The sequence below is a fragment of the Ursus maritimus genome, unplaced genomic scaffold, assembly GCF_017311325.1.
Source record: "Ursus maritimus isolate PB19 unplaced genomic scaffold, ASM1731132v1 scaffold_15, whole genome shotgun sequence".
NCBI lineage: Eukaryota > Metazoa > Chordata > Mammalia > Carnivora > Ursidae > Ursus > Ursus maritimus.
The window spans coordinates 15,678,587-15,704,342 of NW_024423897.1; the positions used below are offsets into that span (position 1 = coordinate 15,678,587).

At 40.8% G+C, this 25,756-nt stretch overlaps 1 protein-coding gene across 5 annotated transcripts in view; it reads left to right on the plus strand.

Annotated features, from left to right (window-relative positions):
* Nucleotides 1-25,756, plus strand: part of EBF1 (EBF transcription factor 1) — a 389,762-nt gene that overhangs the window by 334,252 nt on the left and 29,754 nt on the right. For all 5 annotated transcript variants that reach the window (XM_040630353.1, XM_040630354.1, XM_040630355.1 and 2 more), the window contains one exon: nucleotides 22,110-22,198. In XM_040630353.1, coding sequence (XP_040486287.1) covers nucleotides 22,110-22,198 — 89 coding nt within the window. The remainder of the gene's footprint in view (nucleotides 1-22,109; nucleotides 22,199-25,756) is intronic.

The following is a 25,756-nucleotide window of genomic DNA, read 5'->3' on the forward strand; positions in this document are numbered from 1 at the left end:
TAGACACACATCATGGGTTTCCTGTCCTTAACATGCTAGTTGTTGACCACTACTTTGAACGAGAAAAGCATATTGGTCTAAGATGATAGCCAGAATCCAGCAGATAGCTATCATTTCTTTCTACTAAAAATCTCTTTCTTGTCTTTGGTTCTGTTTCTAGGTGTGTGTTTCAGTAATTTCACTATTAATTGTTTTTAATAGTTCTTCTGCAGTGGTGGCACTTTTGGAGAGAGTAGGTTGGGGATGTACACAGCCTTTCCTCATTAAGAGATTTCCTGTTATACAAGGCATTAAGGTTGTCAGCTTCTACTTCTGTTCCCTTTCATTCTTTCTTTCTTTCCTTTTAAACTTGAGCTTGCTTCACCAGAGGGAGAAAGACTAGCTCAATTGTGTTATCCTGTTAGATTGCTTAAACCGTGTTTAGATAAAAAATTACTTTATGCTTTTCTTACTACAGTTCCTGATTTCCATTTTGTAAGGCATCTTTTCTAAATTTTGTGCTTTATTATTCTTGCGGTGTTGAGCGAGCGAAAACAAACTCTAGTTCATAATTCACTTTAAAGAACATACCCTTTCTTTCTATTTTCTTGTTAAAACCAAATTGTGTGCAATTTGTAGGAAATTGAAACCACATTTTTCACTTAACTTTCCAAAATTAAAATTTATGGGGAAAAAGAAGCAATAAAACAGTTACAATCTGGTCATCTATAATTATCTATGTGGTTTGAGCAATTCCACATTTAAAAAAAGTGACACCGAGAACTTATCAAGATTTTACAACCATGGGACATTTCACTTCTCTTTTGCTGCTTTGGAGCCAAGACCTCCACCAAATGCTCAAAGTTACACCATGAATTTAGAAATTAGATGTATTAAGAGTAACTTTGCAATGCATACAAAACAATGGACCGTATCTAAAAATAGTGGTTTTCTGCTCTCACTCATGAAATTTACTTCGGTAAAATTTGCCATTATATAGTGTTCTTATTTCAAGTGTTGTCTCTGAGCTCAGTTGCTTTGACATTCTCTTGTCATGCTTTACCTGGTAGGAAAAACCCACAGAACCAGCCAGACACACTGTTCCTGTTTATTGGTGCTGCCGCTGCTGTCTTAATATTTTCGCTGCCAGTGCTCCCTCCACAGTTACGGGCTCCCTAGGAAAAGGGTCCTTGAGGACAGATGAGTGCTGAGCTGCAGCGTGTTTCTCAGAATAAATGGTTGTTTCATTCCCTTGCTCTTTTGATGTTGCCATCTCACTGTCTCCATATTATAACAGTTTTAGATTCTAAGAAATTCAACAGTTCAACCTTAGTTCTTACTATTTCCCATTATGGACATATGCCCATATTTGGACAACTTGATGCGGCCATGGTGAAGTACTTCATTCATTCATTTTTTCATTCAGCAAACATTTATTGAACACCGATTTAGTTCTGAGTCTTATATTAGAGTCTTGTGTAAGGTAGCAAACAAAACATTACAGACAGTCCCGGTACGTAGGAAGTATTTCATTGAACCCAACATCTTCATTAACATTTTCGAAATGCATAGATATACAGATCTTTGGCAAGTACAGGAAAAAACCATTTATAACCACTAGAGTACTGGTTTGAATTCAACTGAAAATTAGACTTCTGCCCCAGATGAGCTTATCAAAAAACTTAACAAAGGCTCAAATGTTTTACACATATTTTAACCATGTCCGTTTCTTCATCTGTATCTTCATTCTGATTAATGCAAGTGAGAATTTTATTTATTCCACTTAACAAATTATATTAAGTATTTATTATTCATGCCACTGATGTGTTTTACAAATATCATTGCATTTAACCTCTATGAGGTAGGTATTTTATTGTCCTGATTTTATAGTTAAAGAAACTGAGGCACAGGGGCGCCTGGGTGGCTCAGTCGTTAAGCGTCTGCCTTCGGCTCAGGGCGTGATCCCGGCGTTATGGGATCGAGCCCCACCTCAGGCTCCTCCGCTGTGAGCCTGCTTCTTCCTCTCCCACTCCCCCTGCTTGTGTTCCCTCCCTTGCTGGCTGTCTCTCTCTCTGTCAAATAAATAAATAAAATCTTTAAAAAAAAGAAAAAGAAACTGAGGCACAGAGGGATAAAGTCATTGGTCAGAGTTAATCAGGTGGAACCACCATCAGACCCAGGTGGGATGGCTCTGGAACCTACCCCCTTAACTGCTCCATTGTTCTGTCTTTAAGAAGATCTTCAATATTTACACCTTTATTGAAAGTGTGACGACCACTGGATATCCAACACGTGGACACATCTGGTAGGGACACTGCAGAAAACTCACTCTGCTTGTAAATGGGCAGGTTTTCAAAGAGGAGCCAACACAGAAGCCCCTGGCATGTGAGGGGTCTCAAATAATTTTTAGCCAGGATGTATGCTATTTATGGAAAATCTGTAGATGACAGGACAGAAGAACATCGTCCACTACCCATCACCCAGAGATAACCACTGCTAACATTTTCATTGCTTCTTTCATATTTTTTCTATGCATAACAAATGTATGTAAACATTTTTTCATATCTGTGGTTGTACTATATATGTGTACACACACAGTTTTACATCCTGTTTTTTTTAATGTAGCCAACTAAGCATTTTCCCACGCATTAGAACTTCTTCATAAACATGATGTTAAAAGGCTGCATAATCTGCCGCAGTGTGGATTTACTAAATCTATCTATTCCTATATTGCTGGATATTTATGTTGTTTTATATATACTCTTAACATGATACATTTCTTTTTTTTTTTTTTCTAAGTTCGATGCTTTAAAAAATATTTCCTTTCTGGAAACTAAATACCCTAACCCTTTTCGAATACTTTAAAAAATTGTCCTCAGTGGTTCCTTTTCGTTAAAGATAGATTTAAAAATATGTATTGCAAATGATTTTGTTTTTATTATTTTAGTATTTGCGCTATAAAATAATGCTACAAAATATAGAATAGTGGAAATAAAATATGTCCGAGCATACAAATGAACTTGCGATTAGCCTAGGAAATTATATCTAGCCATAAAGTGAGCCTATTAAAGCTCTTGTACATATTAATACAATCAGCCATACCTTTTAATGTGTAAGTATTTAATCTATCAGTGTCCTTTCTCTTTTTTATCACCCAGCTGCAAACTGGATTCATTTTGGAATAATTACCTTTGGTACTAAATGTATATTATCTGCTCAGTTAGGAAAGAGATTGGAGGGAATTCGGAAATCAATAGTAATAAAGTAAACAGAGAGAATGGAATCCATTTCCTTTCTTAGAATGTATTTGGATCCACTCTACTAAAGACGGGGACCCTGTCTAATGGACATTGGATAGAGGACCACAAATAAACTCCACTGGGACCAGCTCTCCTTTAAGAATTGATCTGATATTTCAGTAAATATCCTCCTGTTAGAATATTAAAATGAAGGTCTTTAATGACCCCAGGAAAGCTTTGACTTCTGTTTACAGAATTGATTTTAGTTTCTCTTTCAATGTTTATATGTCTACAACTGGGTGTGCCTCCCTTATGCCCAGCCTCTCTCTGGCCTTCATAAAACTATTTTTGACAGTGGATTGATGTTGGAGTCACTGGTGTTATGCTAACTACAATCTGATTGTCCAAAGGGAAATAAATCCAGTGCCCCTTACTGCTGACTATAAAAGAAGCTCTCTATAAAGTTTCAGTGTTGGTGTCATCATGAGGAAAGATAATTTAATACTCAGATTGGGACAGGTCTGTAGCACCTCTCCTTCAGCACAAACGTGAGAGAGTGAGTTTACCTTGCTCAGACCTCTAAATATTCTGGCAGGCTAATGAAACTCAGAGAATTGGCATGCCCAACCTCCCTTGTTGACATTCTAAATCTCACAGCCAAGAAAATATTCCTGCCACGTAAAGGAAACTCATAACTGCTGTTATTCAGTGTGTGTTTATCTCCCTCATGTAACACCGTTATTTTGTTTTCTCCGAGTCCTAAACTCTATGGGACCTTATTGACTTATGTCACAACGAATGGCATTAGTAGCAGGTGTACTGGAACCCCACGTTCACACTGTTTCCTACCGAGCGTGGTTTTCATTGTAGGGTGGTTGGTCTGGGATTCAAATGACCTGATTTGGTGCCTTCAATACCAAAACCCAAGGTCAGGGCTCTGGTGAGTCAAAGATCTTTTTTCTGTGTTCATGGAATTGCAGTTAGAGTTGATTTCAGAATCTTGGCCAAGGGAACACAGTCAGATCCTGAATTTATTTCAAAAGCAAAATCAGGCTAAAAAGATGCCATTGTGTATTTTGGGAAATGGATCCTCCTGATGGTTTCTAATATTTTCACGACTTTTTTTTTTTTTAAAGTTCAGTAGAGCCCAGATAGTTCCCCATGCAATAAGAACTTAAGAGTGCTTATATCTTTTCCAAAGTCTAACTATAAATGTTTGTATCATCAGAGTCACAATCTTACACCCTTCTGACTTACACGCTCAGTAAGAGGTACAGCTGGTGAATTTCTCCCACAAGAAGCTTGCTGCCCCTGGCATGAAACGATTCTCCATCTCACGTCTCTTCCGCAGGGACTTGCCAGGCCATGGGGTGCAACCTGACAAGAGTCCTTAGGGGCAACCCTCAACCCCTGCTAAGATCTTTCTGCTTTGGAGAGAGAAGGAAAAGTGAAACTTTGAAACAAATATTTCAGGAGAGAAATGTGCAATTCATTTTTCTAACCCCCTCCCTTATCATTATACCATCCTTTTACATCCAGGAAACTCTATTTGCAAGTCTTGTCTTCCCTCCATAGGCACATTTGAAGCCTGCTTAACTGGTATTCAGAGGGCAGAATGACATTATTTGTGATTCCCTTGCAGTCGACTCAGAGCAGTGATGGGAGGATGTCAGTTCTGCAAGGACAGCATTGCTTGCTGTTCTCTCTGCTCAGCCCCAGAATGCTCGTTTGCTTGTGAAGACGAGGGCTTAATGTGCTCCCTTCTTCTCTCGTCCCCTCCACATTCCTGCTGAATCTCACAGTCCTCTAAGCACAGCCCTGAGAACGCCAGCCTTTCAACAAACCAGAAAGAGGAAGACGTTCTATGAAAATGGGGCATTAATGGTTTGTGAATCCGAAGATAGTTACCTGATGTGTGCATTCAATTAAGATAAGTTTTTTTTTTTTTTTTTCAGTTAAAAGACTCCCCAGGAAGAGAGGCTTTATTCTCATTTCTGGGGTATGAGCAATTAATGAAGAAAGCATATCAGAATTCCACCCGTGTTACCTAGAGCTGCCTCCAGATTCCATATAATTTTCAAGTTACTTGATTAAGAAAAACTTGTCAGGTGAGATTAAACAAGCTGGGAGGTGATAATGGAGAAGTGTGTGTCATTTCTCATCTTTCTTATGGGTGAAATCACCACCATACACCTCACAGAAAATGGTTTTGGGCTTAAGCTTGAACCAGTTTGGAAAATTTCCCTTTTTAAACTTATGTGTTCCTGGAGTCAAGTCTCTCTAGGATATGTGGATGTGTATTTGTATTTTCAAGTTTAAGCTGGATAGCTTTTTTTTCTGGAGGCATCTTTTATTGTTTGTTTTCTTTTATGTCGCCTTGAAGGGAAATAGAACATCATCTCTCCCAACCTATTAGTTAAATGCTTGTGCAGGAACAGTCCGGAATAAAGAGTGAGTAAGTGGGTGGGCACTGGAGACAGACGGCCTGAGTATGAATCCTGGTCCTCAGGGACTTCCCTTAGCTGTAAAAACAGTGACGATAACAATACAGACTTCGTAGGGATGTCTGTGACTTCATGATCTGTTCCATAGTGCTGAGCACAGTCTCTGGTACATGCCAGTTGTGCACCAGTTACTGTGGGCTGCAATTATGATCACATTTTCTTTACAAGAATTTAGGTCAAGTCAGAGCACATTGTCTTTAATCCCAGGGTTTTTTTTGCAAAACAGACTCTAAGCGAGATTGGTAATGGTTTAAAAAAAAATGTGGACGCTTCGTCGACCTGCTCCATGATATTTTCAGGATCCTGGGAGCCTTCGTTGGTCTTCCTTGTAGTTAGTGTTCATTTGATACAATGGCAGCGCCATTTGGGTTTGAAACAGACAGCAGTTCTAGGAGCCGATCTTGTGATGAAGATGCTGTTGTCTGAAGGGCCGGTTTGATGTCCTTTTCCATAGGTGTGATTCAGTCACACTTCTTTTCCCTCACCCCAGATTAACAGCCTCTGTTTTCTCATCTGTAAAATAGGAATATCTTCCTCTTGGGGTGTTGGAGAAAAAAAAATAAGTTAACAAAAGTAGAATGCCAGGTACCCCTTCTCAATAAATGATACTTTCTATTTTAAATCAAGTTTACGTGGAGGACCAATGCAGGGGACCTAGGGTGGATTGTGTTCCAACATTTGAGTTTTCATTCTGATTCAACTCTTAACTAGCTGTTTGATCTTGCATTGGCCACTTAGGGTCTCCAAGCTTGGGTTGTATTTGCTGGAAAAGAAGGGATCTTTGCAGCACTAATGTTCTGACGTTGATTGAACGGATGTGCCCCTCTCCTTACCGTATCAAGATCAAGTTGTTAATTCTAGAGTAAAAAAGGAGACTTAAAGGAATGTATTCTTACCTAAAAGTTGTTTCAGTGGCTTTTGAAAAATGCAATCCAGTATATTTGATTTTGTTCTTAAAGGGTCACAGAGCCTATTGTCCCAACGTAACCATAAAAATTTTCCATCTGGGAATAGGTCAGTGGTTTATTAAGCTTAGTCTCTGGCCCTGCAGTTATGCCCCAACCCTCTGAAAGACCCCGCAATGATATCCGACACAGTGGCCTCAGGCAAAGTGAATTCCACAGATGGAGTTAAATATGTATTTTCATTTCCTTTAAATTTGCCAGCCTCCAATAGGGGCAGATGGATTGTAGAGAGAGAATATGGAAGGGAAGTCGCTTCTTTTTCCTTGTTCCCAGTTATTTTTCATTTTAAGAGGCCCCATTACACCCAACAATTTAGAGAGAATTGAGAGATTAAGTTTGGAGAATTTCAGTCTCTACTTCCACTTTGAAGGAAGAAGAAGGTCCAGGGGAGTCAGAGCAGGCATGGTGTCTCCTTGCAACACACGACGACATTTCTGAAGACTGACAAGCCTGGTGCGGGCCTGTGCCCACTTGGAAAAATAGACTTGTTACTTTATGTGGTCACCAGGCCTCGTTTGGGGGATGTCTCTGAATTCAGTGAAGATCTAGTCTCTGGGCTTAGTCCTTCTTCCTCTCCACCCACAGCCAATTTGCTCTCCTAAAAGCTGTTCCCATTCCTCAGTGTATAGCATATTTCCATGCAGGTTTCTGTCCTTGAGAATTTAACCTATTGAAGTCACTTCTATTAGTAAAAAATTAATCCACTATTGCTCTACCAGCAGACTAATGCTATTCCCCAACAGTATACTGTCATAAAGTCTATTCATGATGCACATATCTTAGGAGAACCATTTGCAACTCTTAGAAGGGCTAAGCAGAGATATTAACTAAATGTCTTCCCAAGAGCTGGAAATAACCAAAAGCCACGCTCACTGATGGAAACAATCATGATATCCTTAAATATAGACTGTGCCATATTCCATCCTTTAGAGTTCTTGGCATAACTTTGACTAAGCCAGCCTCTCTCCCACCCCTTACACCCACATAACCTTGGTATTTCATGCGGATTAGGGAAGACTGCAAGCACTTGGGATGAGAAGTGTAAAAGATCACAGCCTAAAAGTGGAGGCTGGTTTGTTTCTTCTGTTTATGTTAGCGGCCCACCAGACTGCTTGCCCATAGACCATCAGCAATAGCCCATGTTTCCTTTACCTCCTAGACAGTGTGGTCCATGTTCCAATTAGACCCCCACTTCCTTCTTTCTCTTTTATATTTAGAGAATAAATCCTACCAGCATGGTGATTGCTCTCTGATGCTTAGTTTCTAGATCTCTTCTCTTTGGAGCCTAAATCCAAGTAGGAACCTGAAAGGCTTTGGGTCAATAATTTGGTGACTGGTCCATTCTCTTTAACTCTTAAGAGTTGACATAGGCTTAAAAAAAAAAAAAAGAGTTAGCATAAGCTTTTAAACAGAGACTCAGTAAAGATATACATACAACACAAATAGTCTTCTGCGCACCTGGCTTGGGTGGGTGGGTTCAAGCCTTTTCCTTTCTGAAGGTCAGAACCAGTGTCAAATTTACAGCAAACCCACTTATGATGCTTGCTGCTCCCTTCGGTTTTTATCGTCACAGTAGGTTTAACCTGACCAAGAAGTAATTACACCATTATTTTTTATGTGGTGCTTTATTACTTGCTTTTCAAAATTGGTTTCCAGCATCTCATGAGCTAATAGCAACAAATGTGTGATTGTAATGTTCACTCCATCAGGAGACATGGGATTATTGCAGAAGTGGCCACATACCCGTTGCCCACACAATAACTGTTACTCCAAAACAAGCGAATTGCTTAACTAAACATCTATTGATTGTAAGTCATCAGGGACCAATATGAAGACCACCAGCATCCAAGGAAGATTAAATTCTGGTTACATATACAGATGTATTTGGTCAGTATTTGGGTCATGGAGGCCCATTCCTCTGTGGCCCTCAAGTCCAGATCTCAGGTGGGTTAGAAGCAGTAGAACGTGCTGGGGTGACCAGTGAGTGACCAACTTGGTTCTATCCACTTCTTAAAAGACAGATGTCAAAATCAGGGGCAGAAAAAAAAAAAGAAAGAGCCATGGAAATCCGCTCATCCTCAACCCCCCAACAGGAATTGATCATACCTGAAGGTGAATTTGGCATCATAAATTTGCCTCAGGGCACCTGGAACTCTACACTATTCTTAGGCCTGAGCTGACTCCAATCTGGAATTGAGTGTCCTCTACTCTCTCTTCTGCCTCTCTTGATTAGCCAAGCTTCAGTCAGGAAAATAGGTTTATCAACAACCCTTACTCTCTTTGTGTGCCCCGATCTTTGGGGGTTGTTGAGAAAACTAGAGCCTCTGGATTAAGGCATCCACGAGTCTCCTGAAGTTGTGTTTGCCACCTACACTAATTATCTTGGAACGGTCTACTTTAACAGCTTCTCCTCAGACCGCTCCTGGTTGATTACCCAGCTATACTAGACGGTGTGGACAACCCCTTTCACTTTAAGCCCCACATTTGATTTCAGTTCCATTATTCTCTCCTGGTTTTCCTTCTACTGTGTTGACCTGCCTTCGTCCTTCTGCCTCTGAATCTTTTTCTAACTATTCCTTAACTGTTGGTGTTCACCGCAGCACTGTCTGTCCCTGGTTTTATTCTCACACCTGTAGTTTCAGCTGTTATCTCTATCTTGACATTACCTATAACATCAACTCCATCCTCGATCTTTTACCCGAGTTTTAGTCCTTTGTTTCCAACTGTTTACTAAAGATTTTTACATGGATGTTCTATTGGCACCTAAAAAGCATGTTTGAAATTGAACTCATGATTTTTTCCTTCCAAATGGAATTTTCTGCTTGCATTCTTTATGTTGTGGAGTGGCTACTCTAGCCACTCAGATAAATTAGAAATGTCAGTCATTCTCCATCCTTTCTTATCCCTCACACCTAATATGTTACTGAAGTCATGCGCATTCTATTCTCAAATACCTCTGAAATCTACCTTATCTCCATGACCACATCATCATGAGGTGGTCACTCATTTTCCATTTGGATTATTACAAAAGTACTGACTTTAAAATCCATTTTTCATTGGACTCATATGGTTATGTCTTTGAAATACAGATTCAATTGTGTTACTCTTATGGTATGGAAAACCTGAAATAGCTCCTCGTTGCCTACCAAGCTAAAGTTTTCGATGGCACTCAAGGCCAATACTTTACTCCTGGTTACTCTTCCGTACTCTACTTCCAGTGTATAAGCTGTGCTCTCCCCAAACCGTATTATCCAACCTTATGAGAACACATCGTGTCCTTTTATAGCTCTGTGCCTTTGCTCACATTGTTCCTTTTGCCTGGAATGCTTTTCCCGCCCTTTTTTGTAGAAATATTCTATTTATCCATATGCACTCGGCTCAAATATGACTTCTTTGGTAAATGTACCCCTGACTCCACTACACAGAATTATTTTTTTCCTTCTTCTGTGCTGATTACATACAGGCCTGGTTCCCCACTGGATTATGCACTCCCCAAGGGTACATCTTGTTGCCTAGAAGAGTTTTTCCAACCGAATCATCCCTAGCTGGGCATGCACATGAAATTGGACCTGGGCTGTAATTCTCTTTCTTTTTATCTTCTTAATCATACAAACTTATATACAGCAAGAATCCAATTTTATTGAATTAAGCAATATAAAATATCCCAAGTCTGGGAAAGAATTCCATCTTAATTAGGTGTTTCCTACCTTTTTCTTTGTTCCCATCTGGTCACAGGATTTATGTTGTTTTAAAACAATTGTGTCCTACTCCAGGTAGAACTCCATTTTAGAGTAATATCTGAGAATTAGAGGTGGTGGAATTCTTTGAACTCTAATTTCAAATTAGTGTAAGTGGGGGAAGAAAGGCTGAACCCCAGGGACAAGCGAAACATACTTGATGTTCTCCTAGAATACTGCATCGTATTTATTGCATTGTTTTTGAAATCTGTTTGTGTCTTTCTGCCCCCTCTAGATTCTGGAGTTCCTCGAGAGTGGGGAATACATAAATAGTCCATAAATAAATACATAATTAATCCTGTGTTCCCCACATCTGCCCCTATTTCTAACACGTCAGGTAGTCTAATAATAGTAATAATAACTGCCTTTGACTACTATGTGCTAAGCACTGTACAGATAGCACCACATCAAATCTTCCCTTTATAGATAAGGAAGACTTAAAGACAGAAAGTGGCTTTTCCAAAGGGCACATCACTGGTCAGTGAGGTAGTCTGGATGCAAATCTAGCTGTATTCACTTCAAAAGGGTTGGAGCAAAGGGAAGAGGAGTGTGCTGTTAGAGAAATGGCAGTCAAATGAAGTCCGGAGTAGGTGACAAAGGTTTCTAAGGGATACATGTTAAGATAAAGGAAAGGACTAGAGCACATTGCAGATAGGAAGGGATACGGGGAGTAAGGAAAGCATAGGAGAAGTCCTGGAGGCCAAAATTATTAAAGGTCTGTTCTGGAGGCTTCTTGGTTGTCCTGACTTGTCTAATCTAGCAAAGAGGTTAAGAGCAGGGCTTTGGAGCCAGACTGCCTGGTTTTGAATCCCTGGTTTTTCATTCCTCAGTTCTGTGGACTTGGGCAAGATCCTTAACTCCTGTGAGTCTCAGTTTCCTTCTCTGTGCAATGAGAATAATGGGAGTTATTCGCTTCAGGGTTGTGATAAAGATTAGATAGGTTAATCCATGGAAAGTGCTTGGTATATAGTAAATTTTTAAGTGTTTAGCTGATGTTGCTGTTATAATAATTATTACTAGAAGAAAAGACACACATAGATGAATACAATTGATCCTTGTATCTTAGCATTACAGGGGTGCCACGGGATATTTTAAATTTGAGAGAAACAGGTAACACAAAGTCTGTTGGATACCGAACAAATTACTAGTTCAAGGTAGTGCATATCTTAACATTAGATCTCACTTCATTCTTTTTGATGGTGTCATAGCTTTACAAAGCTGAGTTATCAGCAATTACTGTGATCAGAAGGAAGTCTCACATAAAAATTAATGCAGAAGAGAAAAGAGGGCAGTGATAGCCTATCTTATTCCAAGATTTGAAAAGTTATGCAGTGCTCAACAGGAGCACACATACCCCATTAGAAAATAATCACAATTATTTAGAAAAGAAAAATGCTACTATATTATTTTTTTCTCCCAGCTTCTTTGTATTTTTTTTTTCAAATAACTGCTATGTTATTAGGATACAAATATTAGGCTGTTTGGACCTAAGTAGTTAATAAACAGAGCTGATGGGTATTTCTTTTTACTTAGAGGCACTGTGAAAAGATTGCTGAGCTGCCCAAGGTACTGTGAACGGAGAAAATTTGAGAAGCTTTGGAGTAGATAATGAATAAAGATACTATGAGAATGTGTGGTAAGGCTAAAAAGAAAAGGGTTCTGACTCCCGTTCAGGTAGAGGAGAGTTTCTGGCTGAGTCTAAAGCTAATGATACACAGCACTAATAATCATGTAGGTTGGGTCAATACTGAAAAAGGCCGACTTCATTTATTTTATATCAAGGTGCCATTTAGTTGGAGTTTGGCTGATAATCATGTCTAGGCTTATCTGCAAAGCCATTGTAGCTCTCTACATAACATACTTGCTATGAGTGCTCTTTGGCTTATTAAAATATTACCAAATAATCAGCTAATCCTCTAATCCCTAATCCCAGTCACAAGTACTTTCCTGGCTTATTAGTGGAATTAATGGATTATTTGGAGTCACTTTTATTTCACTTTCCTTGGGACTTTTTCCCCCTCTCAATCTGTCTACAGAGCCCTGCAATAACAACTTCATTATCCTGCTCTTCTGAAACCTGTCCACTGGTTTAGAGGAAACAGCTCTGTGAACAGTGGGAGTAGTTTTTCGAGTTGTCTCATAAAACCGTGATATTAACAATTGCAAGTAGGACCTCAGCCCAGAACTTTGTGCTTGGTTAGCGTGGAGCTCAGCGAAGGGTTTCTTAGCTTTCGAGTCTGGACTTGGTGCTGTTCCCTGCTGAGAGCCTTAAGTTACTGGTAGCTTGTTCTAGGAGAGTAATAAGTATTGTTGTTTAGCAATTGTGTTGTTGAAATTCAGCTCCACTATGTCTGACAGTATTTATCTAAAATACTTTCCCTGGTGCGTGTTCAAGTTCCAGTAAACCGTGTCTTATTGTGCGACCTTTTCATTTTCCAGTGAAAAGGGATCAGCTCGTCAGATAAAAGCTACAAGCCAGAGTACAGGAAAAATGCGTGCTCAGAAAATCCAAGCATGATTGAAAACAAGATGTGTTAAATCAATGCGGTTTATCGCCTGCCTATTCCCGGCAATTGCTGTTCTAAGCTCATTCTGAACACACACTGGATGATAAAAGTACGGTGTCAAGCACTCGCTGGGGTGGGAACGCAAAGAAACATGTTTATCAGACAGGCTGGGTGATTTTACCCCCTTGATAACAGTTATTGTCAAAACTCTTTGGGCAGAAATCTGAAGAATAATTATAGAAGGAATATTACTCTTGTTATATCAGAAGATATGCCAGTCGGGAAGAAAATTATGGATTTATCCTCAAATGCTAAGAAAGACAGACTGTGTTGGCTTTCAATACTTAAACACCGTCATCCATTACACAGTGAAAATCATCCTTCTCTTCTAGTTCAAATGAGCAAATCTGGCATTGGGACCTCATCATAAATGATCCAATTTTAAAAAAAAAAATTCTAAAGTGAAAAAGATTGAAAGGCCAGGAAAAAAAAATCATGAAGATCTTTAAGCTTCAGATCCCTTTGCTTGAGGGATTTAATTTTACTTTTAAACGTGTATCAAATTTGGAAATCTAAATTAAGGCTCCTGAAAGGCCAAGCTGTTCAGAGCACGTCATATGCAATAACAGGGGCAACTTTTCTCATCAACTTTATTACAATTAGAGAGCAGTACCGTTTCCCTAATTATCGTACGTTCACCTACTTCCCGTTTTAGACAGAGCGTGACCCTCCAGGGCAAGCAAGGGGTCTGGTTATGAAGAGATAGATGTTCCACTTCTGCTGGTGACTTCTCACCAAGGATCGTCTAGAAAATACCAACTGGTTGTGATGGAAATAAGTGGGCTTCATGTAGCTCAGCAGGTTTCTGTGTTCTCTTTTCCCCAAAAGGCAAGTCAACCTTTGAGAGCCCAGCTCAAACCTGACAGAAAACACGGTTTCTTGATCATTTGTGGGGAAAGTTTAAAATACCAGGGCAGCCTCCCCTCCAAAGGTTTGTGTTTATTGACGGTGAGCTTTAAGCAAAGAAGTCAGGCTGAGTGACTTGTTCACCTGCACGCACTCAGGAGTCTGGGCACCAGGATTCTTCCTTAGGGCGGGTGCCTGTTTCACAGATACTTAGTGAAAAAAAAAGCCATTTAATCGATGTGTGAGCAGAACTTGTCAATATGTTGCAAATTGGGATTCATCAGTATTAAAATAAAGTAGTCCTGGAAGAGTAAGTAAAGCGGTGAGGCTTTTGTTCTGATTTATACAGCCAGCACTGTCTGTGCCTCAGTTTCTCACCTTAGAATTGGGCGTAATGATTTTTGACATGTGTATCATATTGAGGGAATCACTGAGATAATGAGCTTGATATTACGGGGAAGAGGGTCTTCTATGACCTCAGGGTATGTTTAAAATGACACCTCAGCAAGTAATCATTATGATCGTTAACATCTATTAAAAATTCTCCGAGGTCCTTATAAGTTAGAGAATACGTGAGGTTTGGGATGCAAACACCTTAAAAATTAGTTGTAACCCGTCAAAGTGTACGTTGGTACACATTTGGTAAAGGATAGTTAGGAAGTATATGTATCAAAAGACTTGAAATGTGCATATTCTCTCATCCAAGGGTTTCTCCCGAGTGTTGTTCATTATAGCACTTCTTAAATCAGTGAAAATTTGGCGGGGGGGGGAAGCATACATCCCCATTAATAGGGGATTTGTTACAGAAACTATGGCCATCTATATAATGCAATATGTTACGACCCTTAAAAAGAATGAGGTAGAGATAAATATGTATATAACCTCTATTTGTATAAAACAGTGTTGTGAAAATGTCTGAAAGCATATATACTAATATAAATAATGATTATATATGAATTAGGGATATCATGGGGCTTTTTTCTCTTCTTTGTGTTTCTTTTGTATTTTTTTATACAATAAGAATGTATTTGCTTTAGATTTAGAGAAACAGTAAAGCTGTTTCCATTTTAAAAAACAAAAGCAAGTCACTCTTAACTCTTTCTTCCTGCTCTTGATGGCTTTTGCTTTCTGGAAGAGTTGTTACTTTCCAAATACGGAGCTTCTTTGCATTCCAACCGACAGTCCTTGGGGTCTTCCACCTCTTTCTCGAAGAGCCCCTGCACTCCAACATCCTGGGCTCTGATCTTTCCAGCTCACTTTCTCCCAACAGCCTGCACCTTGCATGTTCCCCCGGTGCCACTCCTTGTAAAGAGGACTTAGTCATACAGGCCACCGAATACCTCTGATTGCCCCTTCAGTAAAGAGAGGTAGTAATCCCTTCACTTGATTTTCGAATCTCAAAGTTGTCGCCACACATCCAAAGTTTGAAGGCTACAAGTAAGTCAGGGCACGTCCTAATCCAGTTTAGAAATTTTCCTTTGGGTCCCATGTTGGTAAATTCTGCCCATGTGCGCTCCATTCCAACACCTTCTTCCCAAACCTCTCCTGAGCCTCCTGGCTCCTGAGGCAGGACACTGGGCTGGACAAGCATTCCACGTTGGAAGCAGGGCTCCGCCTGCAAGGGATTTGGCTTTAGGGTTCTCAGGGAGTGCGTCCCCTTCGCCCAAGAGACGACCAGAATACCGTTCACGCACTAGACATCTAGGAAGATAATGAAATATCCAAGTGGCTAGAAATGCAACAAATTTCTTCATTAACCATATTTCTGACTCTTGTTTAGATCTGTGGTTGATTTTTCGGTTTATATATTTTAAAGCCAGTCTTAAAGATAGGTTTGTGAAGATAACTTGCTGTTTTATTGTTTACCTCTGGTTGTTAATTTAGTGACTGAGGGAAAAATGGGGCCATTATGGAACAAAAAGGCTCGCCTAACACATATGTAATAACTCTCATGCCCAGAATGGATCTGCCTTGAAGGGAAATGCTCTGCTGTTACTCCTTTAGTTCAAATACAGAGTAGTCACCAGGGAAGCTGGGAGACCCAGGTGCTGGTTTTATCATTGCCTCTGCTATGAGGTTTTATTTATTACTTGGCATAGAGTCTAGATATTTGTTTGGACATTAAATGGCAATAGAATATAAATATTACCTTCCTAATATCTGCATTTCTTTTTATTTCCAGTCAAAATGACATCATGTCACACAACCATTAAAAAAAGGAAATTAAAACCCCAGAAATATGTTAAAGCGCTGCAGTGAGTTGCTGGGTTATAAAAGCAGGGGGCTCTGCACACTGACATTGGAACGGCACCGAAAGTGCCTTTCCTCTGCTGTTTGGGAACACAGCTCTCTAGCCCCTCATTTTCATTGTTTCCAGGAATACTTATTCGAGAAGTTAAGGAGGACGGAGGAGTGATTTCTCTAAAAAGAAACTCTGAAAAGAGAAAAATCGATGTTCAGAACTGACAATGCATCCTTCTTGATTACATGATTTTCATTTGCAAATAAATCCCCTTAAAGAGAATTTCCTTATTTGGTGTGTTTGTGAAGTGGATTAAAAAAAAAAAAAGACTAAAGGCATGAAAAGGCCACAAACGGCATATATATATTTAGTTAGGATTTACTCATTACCAGATGTTTTGAGTGGGTTTTGTAATCTTGTCATTAGTATTAGTGCATAAAATCGAGTTGCATTATTTTAAATGTTCTTTGCATGTAACATTTCATGCCGCATGAACATTTGGACACTGTAAACAATAGTTTTATATAACCAGAGCTGTTCTGTCTTGACCAGGACCTCAGTTGAAGCCCACAGAAGGGCTCTGCCTAGATTGATTCTGCAAAGAAAGTTACTGGTTTCCTTTAGGGGAGTCTCAGATTGTGAGATTGGGGAAGTACCCAAAGCCATTGATAAGTAGTTCCAACACAAGGATGGATGAAAGGGTTTGATTTTTTAAAAGATTTATTTATTTATTTGAGAGAGAGAGTGCATGATCAAGCATGCATGGAAGGGCGCGGAGAAGGGCGGGGGGGAGAGGGACGGAGGGAGAGGGACAGAGACTATCTTAAGCAGACACCTGGCTGAGTGTAAAGCCCAATGTGGGGCTCAGTCTCAGGGTCCTGAGATCATGACCTAAGCTGAAATCAAGGTTTGGATGCTTAACTGACTGAGCCACCCAGGCCACCCAGGCACCTCTGATTTTTTAAACCATTTAATTAATTTTTACTCTTTGAAAAGTGGTGACTTTGATGCCCCTGAAATGCCAACCCCATGCATATATCCCATGCTTTGTACCAGCTTCCACTCCCCAGTAACACACCATAGCTGTGAGCGAGAGGACGCTTCTAAAATCTCAGCTCACACATCTGCCCTGTGCTTGCTTTCCTGAGCAGAAGCATTGGCTCTTGCTTTCTGTGCATTTGTAGGAATGTTCCAGACTTACTGTAGCATATGGGCACAGCTCCACAGGGTCCTCCTGAGCTCATGGAGCCAACATGTATGTATCTCCAAGTTTAAACAGGACAGTGGAAAACATCTTGAATTCAAATGTCTGAGGGTCCTCAATACTCTGATTGCCCTTAAATCCATGTGTCTTATGAAGTGTAGTGTGACCCTGACGCCTTCATACAAAACGGGAGAAGAGGTGGTGACCCATCATCTGAGCCTTAGGAAGGCAAGAGTAGGCATTTCTGAATGGAGGGAAGCTGCATTCCGACTCTACAGGGTAGTTCATCCCCCTTCTGGGGTTGGATTCCATGTACCTTTCAGGAAGTTTCTTTTCCGAGGCTTTTGGTGTTGCGACACAAAGTAGTTAATTCCTACAAATGCCGTCTGGACACACGGTAAGCACTAAAACTGATGATCGAATCGATGGAGAATTTACTATCTTATGGAATTTTTCAAATGCCTACATTGCTGCCATTCTATTCTGATGATTTAAAAATTGGGCCTTTTTAGGGGCGCCTGGGTGGCACAGCGGTTAAGCGTCTGCCTTCGGCTCAGGGCATGATCCCGGCGTTCTGGGATCGAGCCCCACATCAGGCTCCTCCGCTAGGAGCCTGCTTCTTCCTCTCCCACTCCCCCTGCTTGTGTTCCCTCTCTCGCTGGCTGTCTCTAACTCTGTCGAATAAATAAATAAAATCTTTAAAAAAAAAATTGGGCCTTTTTAAATTTGGGATTACAGATTTTTCTAAAGCTCTGAGCTTCCCTTGCGCTGTGGCTGTCCCTGCCTGGTTTAGGATGACAGCCCCGCAGCCATTTCCAGAAGCTGAGGACTAGGTGTTTGGAAGCGGTCACATAATGCTTTCTCATCCGTGCATATTCCTTTTGCAGTTTATAGCTTCATCTGTTTTTTTTTTTCTTTTTTCGACCTAAGATGCTCATGCTTCTTTATTTGTGGTTAATTATGCTCAATTAGGTTTTTTTTGTCTTTCCCTACTAGATTCTCGGAATTGTCCCAAGTTTTAGGGGGGAAAATTGATTAGTCCCATTTCTACTGGTGCCCCCTGAGCCCTGTGCTTGAATACAATGAGGTCACTTTGTTGAAGGATTAACTTTATATTACATTCTTGCAGAGTAGACGTATGTCCCTAAGGTACGACGACCCCCACTGATGAAATAAATATACCATTCTTTATGATTCCTCCTCGTTACCCTCTCTGTTGATTTTCAGAGAGTTTATGAATAGTCACATATTTATACAACTGGCCAAAAGTATACTACTTATTTTTCTTATGGTCTGTAATAACCTATGCAAGGTTATTAAAGGGTATACAGACCCCTTTTAAGGCATAGTTTCTTATGTCATTACTTTATACAAGGAGGTCAAATTCCATCTCAGCAACAATCTCTTGCTCTTAACCTTTTTCTCCGATTATAAAAGTAATATATGTTCATTGTGGAAAACTCAGAGAATGCACAGCACAAAGAGAAGGAAGAAAAGCACTTTAAGATCCACTTTTTTAGAAATAACTACTGTTAGGCATTTTATACACAGACATTTCTTTTTTATTCTATGTATGTTCATTTTCTAAAAAGTAACCATGTTTACATATGCTCCTGTAACCTGCTTGTTAACCTAGCAACATAGTATATGTCAGTAAGTTCCCCCCCCCCCCTTTGGCATTGCTTTTGAGGACTGCATCATACTCCATTCCATGGGTATGCCATGATTTAACCCTCGCTCCCTAGACATTTAATCTGTTTTCGGGTTTTTTTGTTTGTTTTTTGAGTTTTTTGTTTTTTTAAGTAATAATCTTTATCTGAGAGACCCTCTCACTCAGGAATCAGTTTTTGTCCTTTAGTCAGAGCAATCAAAGAAATCATCAGGCATCTTTTTTTTTTTTTTTGAAGATTTTATTTATTTATTTGACAGAGAGAGACAGCCAGCGAGAGAGGGAACACAAGCAGGGGGAGTAGGAGAGGAAGAAGCAGGCTCCTAGTGGAGAAGCCTGATGTGGGGCTCGATCCCGGAACGCCAGGATCATGCCCTGAGCCGAAGGCAGACGCTTAACGACTGCACCACCCAGGCGCCCCAGGCATCTTTGAATTTAAGACAGTGAGCTTTGTATTGCATATTTTTTATGCTATCTTTGTCTACAGCACTGGACCATGCCATTGTATTATTCAATATGTGAATTAGGGGCAGGTGAATATATTTAAAAGTATGAGTGTAGAGCAAATCATAAAGGCATAGGAAATAAATTAAAAGTCTTTGTCTTACTATCTGAAATATTTCCCCTCCCCAAGTATACTTCCATAGAGTGGATGCTTATTTTCCTTTGAATAATGGTTTTAATATATCTAACTCAATTACTCTTTGTGGCAGCAGAATGACTTCTCCTCAGCTCTTTAGCTATTAGTTCCATACGATATTTGAATTGGTTCTTTTAATTGCAGATATTAAGTGTTGGTCATTCTGCGTGAGTTGGCTGGATGGACAGAGAAACACATCCTCCCCCCATACAACAGACAGTCATTCATTTAACAACCACGGGTTTCCTGACACAGTAGGAATTAATTCATTATCAAACAACTGAGGGAACAGGTCAACAATTCAAGTTTTATTGGTGACTTAGACTGAAAACTAAAACCAAGAATTAGAATTTTCAGGATGCTGAATTATGTCTTCAGGTATTAAAATGATACATTTAATTGTCTAAAGCTATTTTTATGGTTAAACATCTTTGATGGCAATTAGTATTATGGGTGGGGGATGGATGTGATACATAACTTAAACCTAGGTGCTTATTCTTGTCCCTTTCATGCATTTCTTGATTAAGTACTGTGGATTTTACGAGTAACAGCTTCCCTGCATAAAGAGTTCTATGGCTTTTTCTCTACATGTCTAATTTGAAAAAAGAATTCTTCTCAAGGGTTTAGAAAGTAATTCATAAAATGGGAGGAATAATAAATATTGTGCCTTAACTCATATGCTAGTATAGATGGAGAGATTTGGTACACCTGGGTATAATTTTAGTTAATTTCCACAAGAGACAGGTTGAAAGTTTACTGTTTGGAAGCGGGAGAAGGGGGGAGAAGAAGGCTAAATCTCATATTTGCAAAAATGATTACATTGTCTTAAATGAAAATGCTTCTCTATTAACAACTTCAATAAGCATTGCATTTGGGAAAAAATCTTTTCAATAAAAAGTTACCTGAAGTTCACTCCAACTTAAAATATACAAGTGAGGAAAAAGTACTTACTCTGATTTATGTGTCTTTTGGAAGTGTAATTATTGGCTTTTTACTCACCTATGTAAAACAATGTACTTTTGTAAATGGATTTCTGGCCACTTTACACAGCTCTTTTTTTTTTTTTTTTTTTTTTTTTTTGCCTTTTTTTTTCCTCCCTTACATAAAAAGTAAGCACTGTCAATCAGGAATTTTAAGGTTTATTTCCTCTTTAGAAATGATTGATAGCCTTTTAGATTTACAAGTTGACAAGTTAAAGGGTTCTATTGGTATAATTATGTACTAAATTCACAGTCTTTCAATTTAAATGTCCTTTTAAAACCACAAGATTATCATACCTGTATTTTGAAAAGTGGGCCAGTCAGTTTGGGTTGGTATACAAATTGCTTCCATTAGCCTTGGGACCTATTTGAATTTAATACAGTTTTTTAAAGTTAGTAGTAGTATGAATCTTACTTTTAAAATTTAGGTTAATGGAAATGCATTTTAAGTAAAGCATGTGGCAACTTGTTTTCTAATGTATAGCTAAATGTGAGAACTACAAAGACTGTCTTTTTACTCGGTAGGGGAGAAAATATGTGGTTGAAAACGTTAGTTACACTAAAAAAGAAAAGAAGAAAAACACCCACCCACCCACCCACCTATTACTTAAAGGATATGGGGGATGTGGGTAGAGGGCAGAGCTGCCATCTTTTCCTGGTCAGATGAGGAAGGCTGAAGATATTTCATATCTTGGAAAGAAATTTTGAAACTTATAGACCAGAGTCCACTTTGTATCACACTTAATTTAAGGCTGCTTTGAAGAGAGTGTAGACAGTATAGGTACAATTAGGCCCATTGTCTTCAAGTATTATTACAGGTTTGCTCTTCCTCCAGTCTTTTTAAGAATTTTTCTTGGAGACCCAGCTGCTCTAAGCTAGTGCTCCACAGAGGCTGGTCTTTTTCCTGAAATAATATTGATGCTGGTGAATGAGTCTGTCATTTTAGATGTGAGGATGTTGTATCAAGGGCATTTTCGACACCTATCACCTTGCACACTCCATCCAAGGGTAGCATTGACTTTCTATGCCGAGAAGATCGCGTCTCCCTGCCTCTCACCACCTTCTTGCGGGCTTGATGGCCATACCAGAGAGGCGCTGCGGTGAGTCAGCTGAGGTCTACTAGAGATTTTTCAGTCACACAAGTACTTGTCATTCTCCTGCTGATTAGAATCTACAGACACCCTCAGACAAGCCCTTGAGTGTTTTGACCTGAGCTTCTAACTAGCGAATCCTAAAGCTTCACATCGAATGCCGTTTTACTTTCTGTTTTTGATTATGTAAGGAATATAGAATTTGGCCAGAAGCACAGAGTCCGGGACCTGCTTTAATGTTCTTTTGAGCGAGTCGCTGCGCACCACGGTACATAGCACCAGTAGATGGCGGGAATGTGCAGCAAGGGGATTGTGCATCTGACCATCTCATGATCTAGTTCAAAAGTGCGAATTAAACTTTGGACTTCCAGTTATTTCCATACCCTCAGTGTATGGTCTCTCTTATTTCCTGAAATTGTTCTAATCGTGTGACTTCTTCATTGCAGCGCTCAATGAACCCACCATCGATTATGGTTTCCAGAGGTTACAGAAGGTCATTCCTCGGCACCCTGGTGACCCTGAGCGTTTGCCAAAGGTCAGGATACCTCTTTTTTGGGTTATAGTCTCTGGACACTTGGGCTTACGTGATTAGCAGGAAACTTTGCTATTGATAAAAAATTAGTTCATAGATAAACAACTCAATATTTGTGTGGTTTATGTGCTTGGAATTATAGGGTAAACAATCCTAAAAGTAGCAAGCATTTATGTGCCAAGGAGAGTCATGCTTATTTTTACATATATTATGTCATTTCTTCCTTTCAAAAACCCTCTGAGGTTGGTACTGTTACCTTTATTTTAGAGAAGAAAATAATCAAGCAGAGAGAGATTTAATCATTTGCCCAAGGTCGCATAGCATGTCAATTGCTAAACTGAGATTCCAACCTGAACAGCCTGGCTCCCAAGTCCAGGTTGTTCATCACTGCATCATACCAACTCTCAAGAGGAAAAAGAACACTGCCTTTCTACCTACGTGAGGATTTCTACTTATCCCCGGTGCCGCTAGAGCTCAAAGAAACATACTGTCAGATCTTGCAACTGGACCAATAAGACAGAGCCTCTTCCCACCAGAGGCATCCTACTTAACCGGAAACATGGTACAAACATGTGAGAAATTAAACAGAAATTCAGGACAGAATAATATATGTCACGCCCCACTGCGTTGTTAGTTGCTAATACAGAAAGGAGGAGGTTCCCGTTTATCGACTTCTATCCTGTACCTGTCGTTGTCGGCAGCGCCCCCACCTCTGTATCTGAGGAACGGGGGCCGTGTGGCGGAGAGATCACCATACACGACTAATGGTAACGGGAAGGAATAGGTACATTTAAAGTACGACCCATTTTCTGTGAGGACTCAGTAGAGAACAGTTCAATGCTAAAGAAGTTCCAGGTACAGAATCAGTGGAACTACCGTTCACTGTTTCCGGAGTAAAATGAAGTTTCACTTCCCACACGAATGAAAACGATTCTAAATTAAAGGAGTAGATGAGGGGCGCTCTCCTTGCCAGAGTAAGGCTAGAGATAGGTCCTTTCTAGGTCTGTTTCTCCTCGTAAAACACTTGTAAAAATGAAGGTGGCGTCCTTCCTAGCTCAGCAGACTTCTTCGGGGATCAGGTTATCGTCACATCCTCCCTGCATGCCTCTGCCCGGGGCAGCAGAGCCACCTGTCAGAACAGGCCGTGCCCAGGAGAAAGGTGTCCCCGCAACTGCTACACAGGCCAAAGGAACCAGTAGGGGTGGGGAGGGACACGACCTGACTGAAGAGACGTACCATGACCAGCAAGAGCGGCTCCACTCTGCCCGGACCTGGGCGGGACCCGCACAGCCTTCGGACTCAGCCTTCAGCTTCCCGGCACAGCCTCGTGCCCAGTGCTGCTCACCCCAGTAAAAAGTCACTGAACAGGAAGAAATCACATGAGGGGCTGGTCTTTGAAGCGGCCTCCCCCTTACACAGCCTTCTCTTTCACCCTGACTTGGTCTTGGTGAGCAGTTAAATAATCTCGTTGTAATAGTGAACGGGCTCACTGCGATCTCTGTCTAGAGGGAAGATGTGCCTTGGAGAGGTTTACTTTTCAGTCCCTCCGTCCAGCAAGAATCTAGCTCCCGTGCACTTCCTGTGGGACTAGAATTGGTAATTTTACAGCACAATGATGTAAATGGTGTGTGTCCACCCACCGGTCAGTGCCTTGGGTGTCTCAGGGGTAGGAAGACGGCATGGCCACAATGCCAGATTTTTCTTAGTTTTTCCATTTGGGGACAGTCCTCACTTTACATGTGGCATTTGACGTCTCTAGACGCTGCCGAAGGGACCCGAGAGTCAGATCGGCAGGAGTGGGGCTCAGAGCAAGGACACCTACCAGCTAGGCAACTGGGGTCAGAATTCAGTTGTGTTTTTTTTCTCCAAAATTCTTTACCTCTCCATGCCTCAGTTTCCTTCCCTATCAAATGGAGATGGGAATATTTGGTGCCACTTCTAATGGTTATTTTAACCACGTATCGTGCAGTCGACAGAGGGTAGCTACGATTATCTGCCAGTTGAGGAAGAGCGGCCTTCTTGCTTCTGAGGGCTCTTCCACCCACTCTCTGCAGAGCAGGAGACCCTCACCCTGGTGAGCAGTTGCATGGATGACTTATCTTCTGTACCTCGTTTCTTCATCTATAAAGTGGGGGCAATAATGGTGCTGACTTCACAGGGATCCCGTAAGGATACAAAGAGGTACAGCTCTCTGGCTCCCTATGGCCTCTCAGTAAATATTGGTTGAAAAACAGAAGATAAATCTGTTTTAAAGATAAAGTCTAAAGAAGTCAGGAAGTGCTTTTCTTATTCATAAAGAATAAGAGAAATGGGAATATAGGACCGAGTTTTGTGTACTTTTAAAGATATTTTTACAGTCGCACATCACGTTCAGAAATGTTGAGCAAATAGCACGGCACGTGTCACTTCATCCCCGGTGGCCACGGTGGAATTCCCAGCCCTCTTTTCCTGGGTTTGGGAGGAGTCATCAGGACACAATGGATTTGTGTGTTAAGGAAACACTCTGCAGCCTGCATCTAGCCACCAGACTGCCCAAGGGCTCTGGCTGGAGCCCCCCCCCAGGAAGCTCTCTGTGTGACTCAGATCAGAGGGGCTGTCCTCCTGGCTCCGAACATTAAGGTGGAGTGAGAGTTCAAGAGCAGGGTCAGGACGTGGCGGATGGAGCCAGCTCGAGGTATTCCTGTGGACTCGGGAGATTTATATTCCTGCTGTCCATTGTTAGAGGGATAAAAATGGGCTCCGCCTTTCTTAGAATCACGGTCAGTGTTTGTCAAACAGGAGTGTTTCAGTGAGCCATGGACCACACACCTTAAAAAACAAACTGCACTTTATTAAACCCATGTGTTTGTGAATAGACAAAGCTAGATTCATACAACCACCCACATATTCTGTCAAATGAAACTGCTCCAAAGACCAAGCAGACAGCTTTCCATAATAATATGCCTTTGTACACTGGCTTGTGCTTTTTCAAAGAACTTGTACATGCTTTGTTTTATTGGAGCCCGTCTTACCAGAGAAGTCGGGAAAGCAGACATCATTCCCACTTAACAAATGAGAAAACAGGAACAAGCTGAATCCTTCTCTGTAAATCATTTTGTCGCTGAAAGTCACCATTAGTGATAGTGGCCTTATGCACAAATTTAAAATACTGCCATTATCCTAAGACCAGGTGTTTTTTAGTTTCCTTTTTCATACGCACGGGGAGAAGGGTGGGCCAGGATTTTAAATGGACACATTCTGCTCTGTTGCACACAGACTTGCCTCCCTCTCTGGATCCTGACAGGAGGGAGAGGAACAGGTGACCGACCGGGGTGAAGGTTGACTCTGTGGATAGTGTAGAGGCGAGGGGATGGGACTGTGGTCAGTCAGAGACGGTGAGACGCTGGCATGCACGATGCAATCCAGAAACCCTGAGCCAGGAGCTCTCTCTGTTTTGAAGACCAGAGGTGTCTCCATCCCCTTCCAGTTTATGGAACGTTGTCCTCCTGAGTGGTCAGTGAACACTAGCACGGAGGCGGGGAGAGTGGACCGAGCCTCGCTGGCATTCCATGGGCCGGCAGT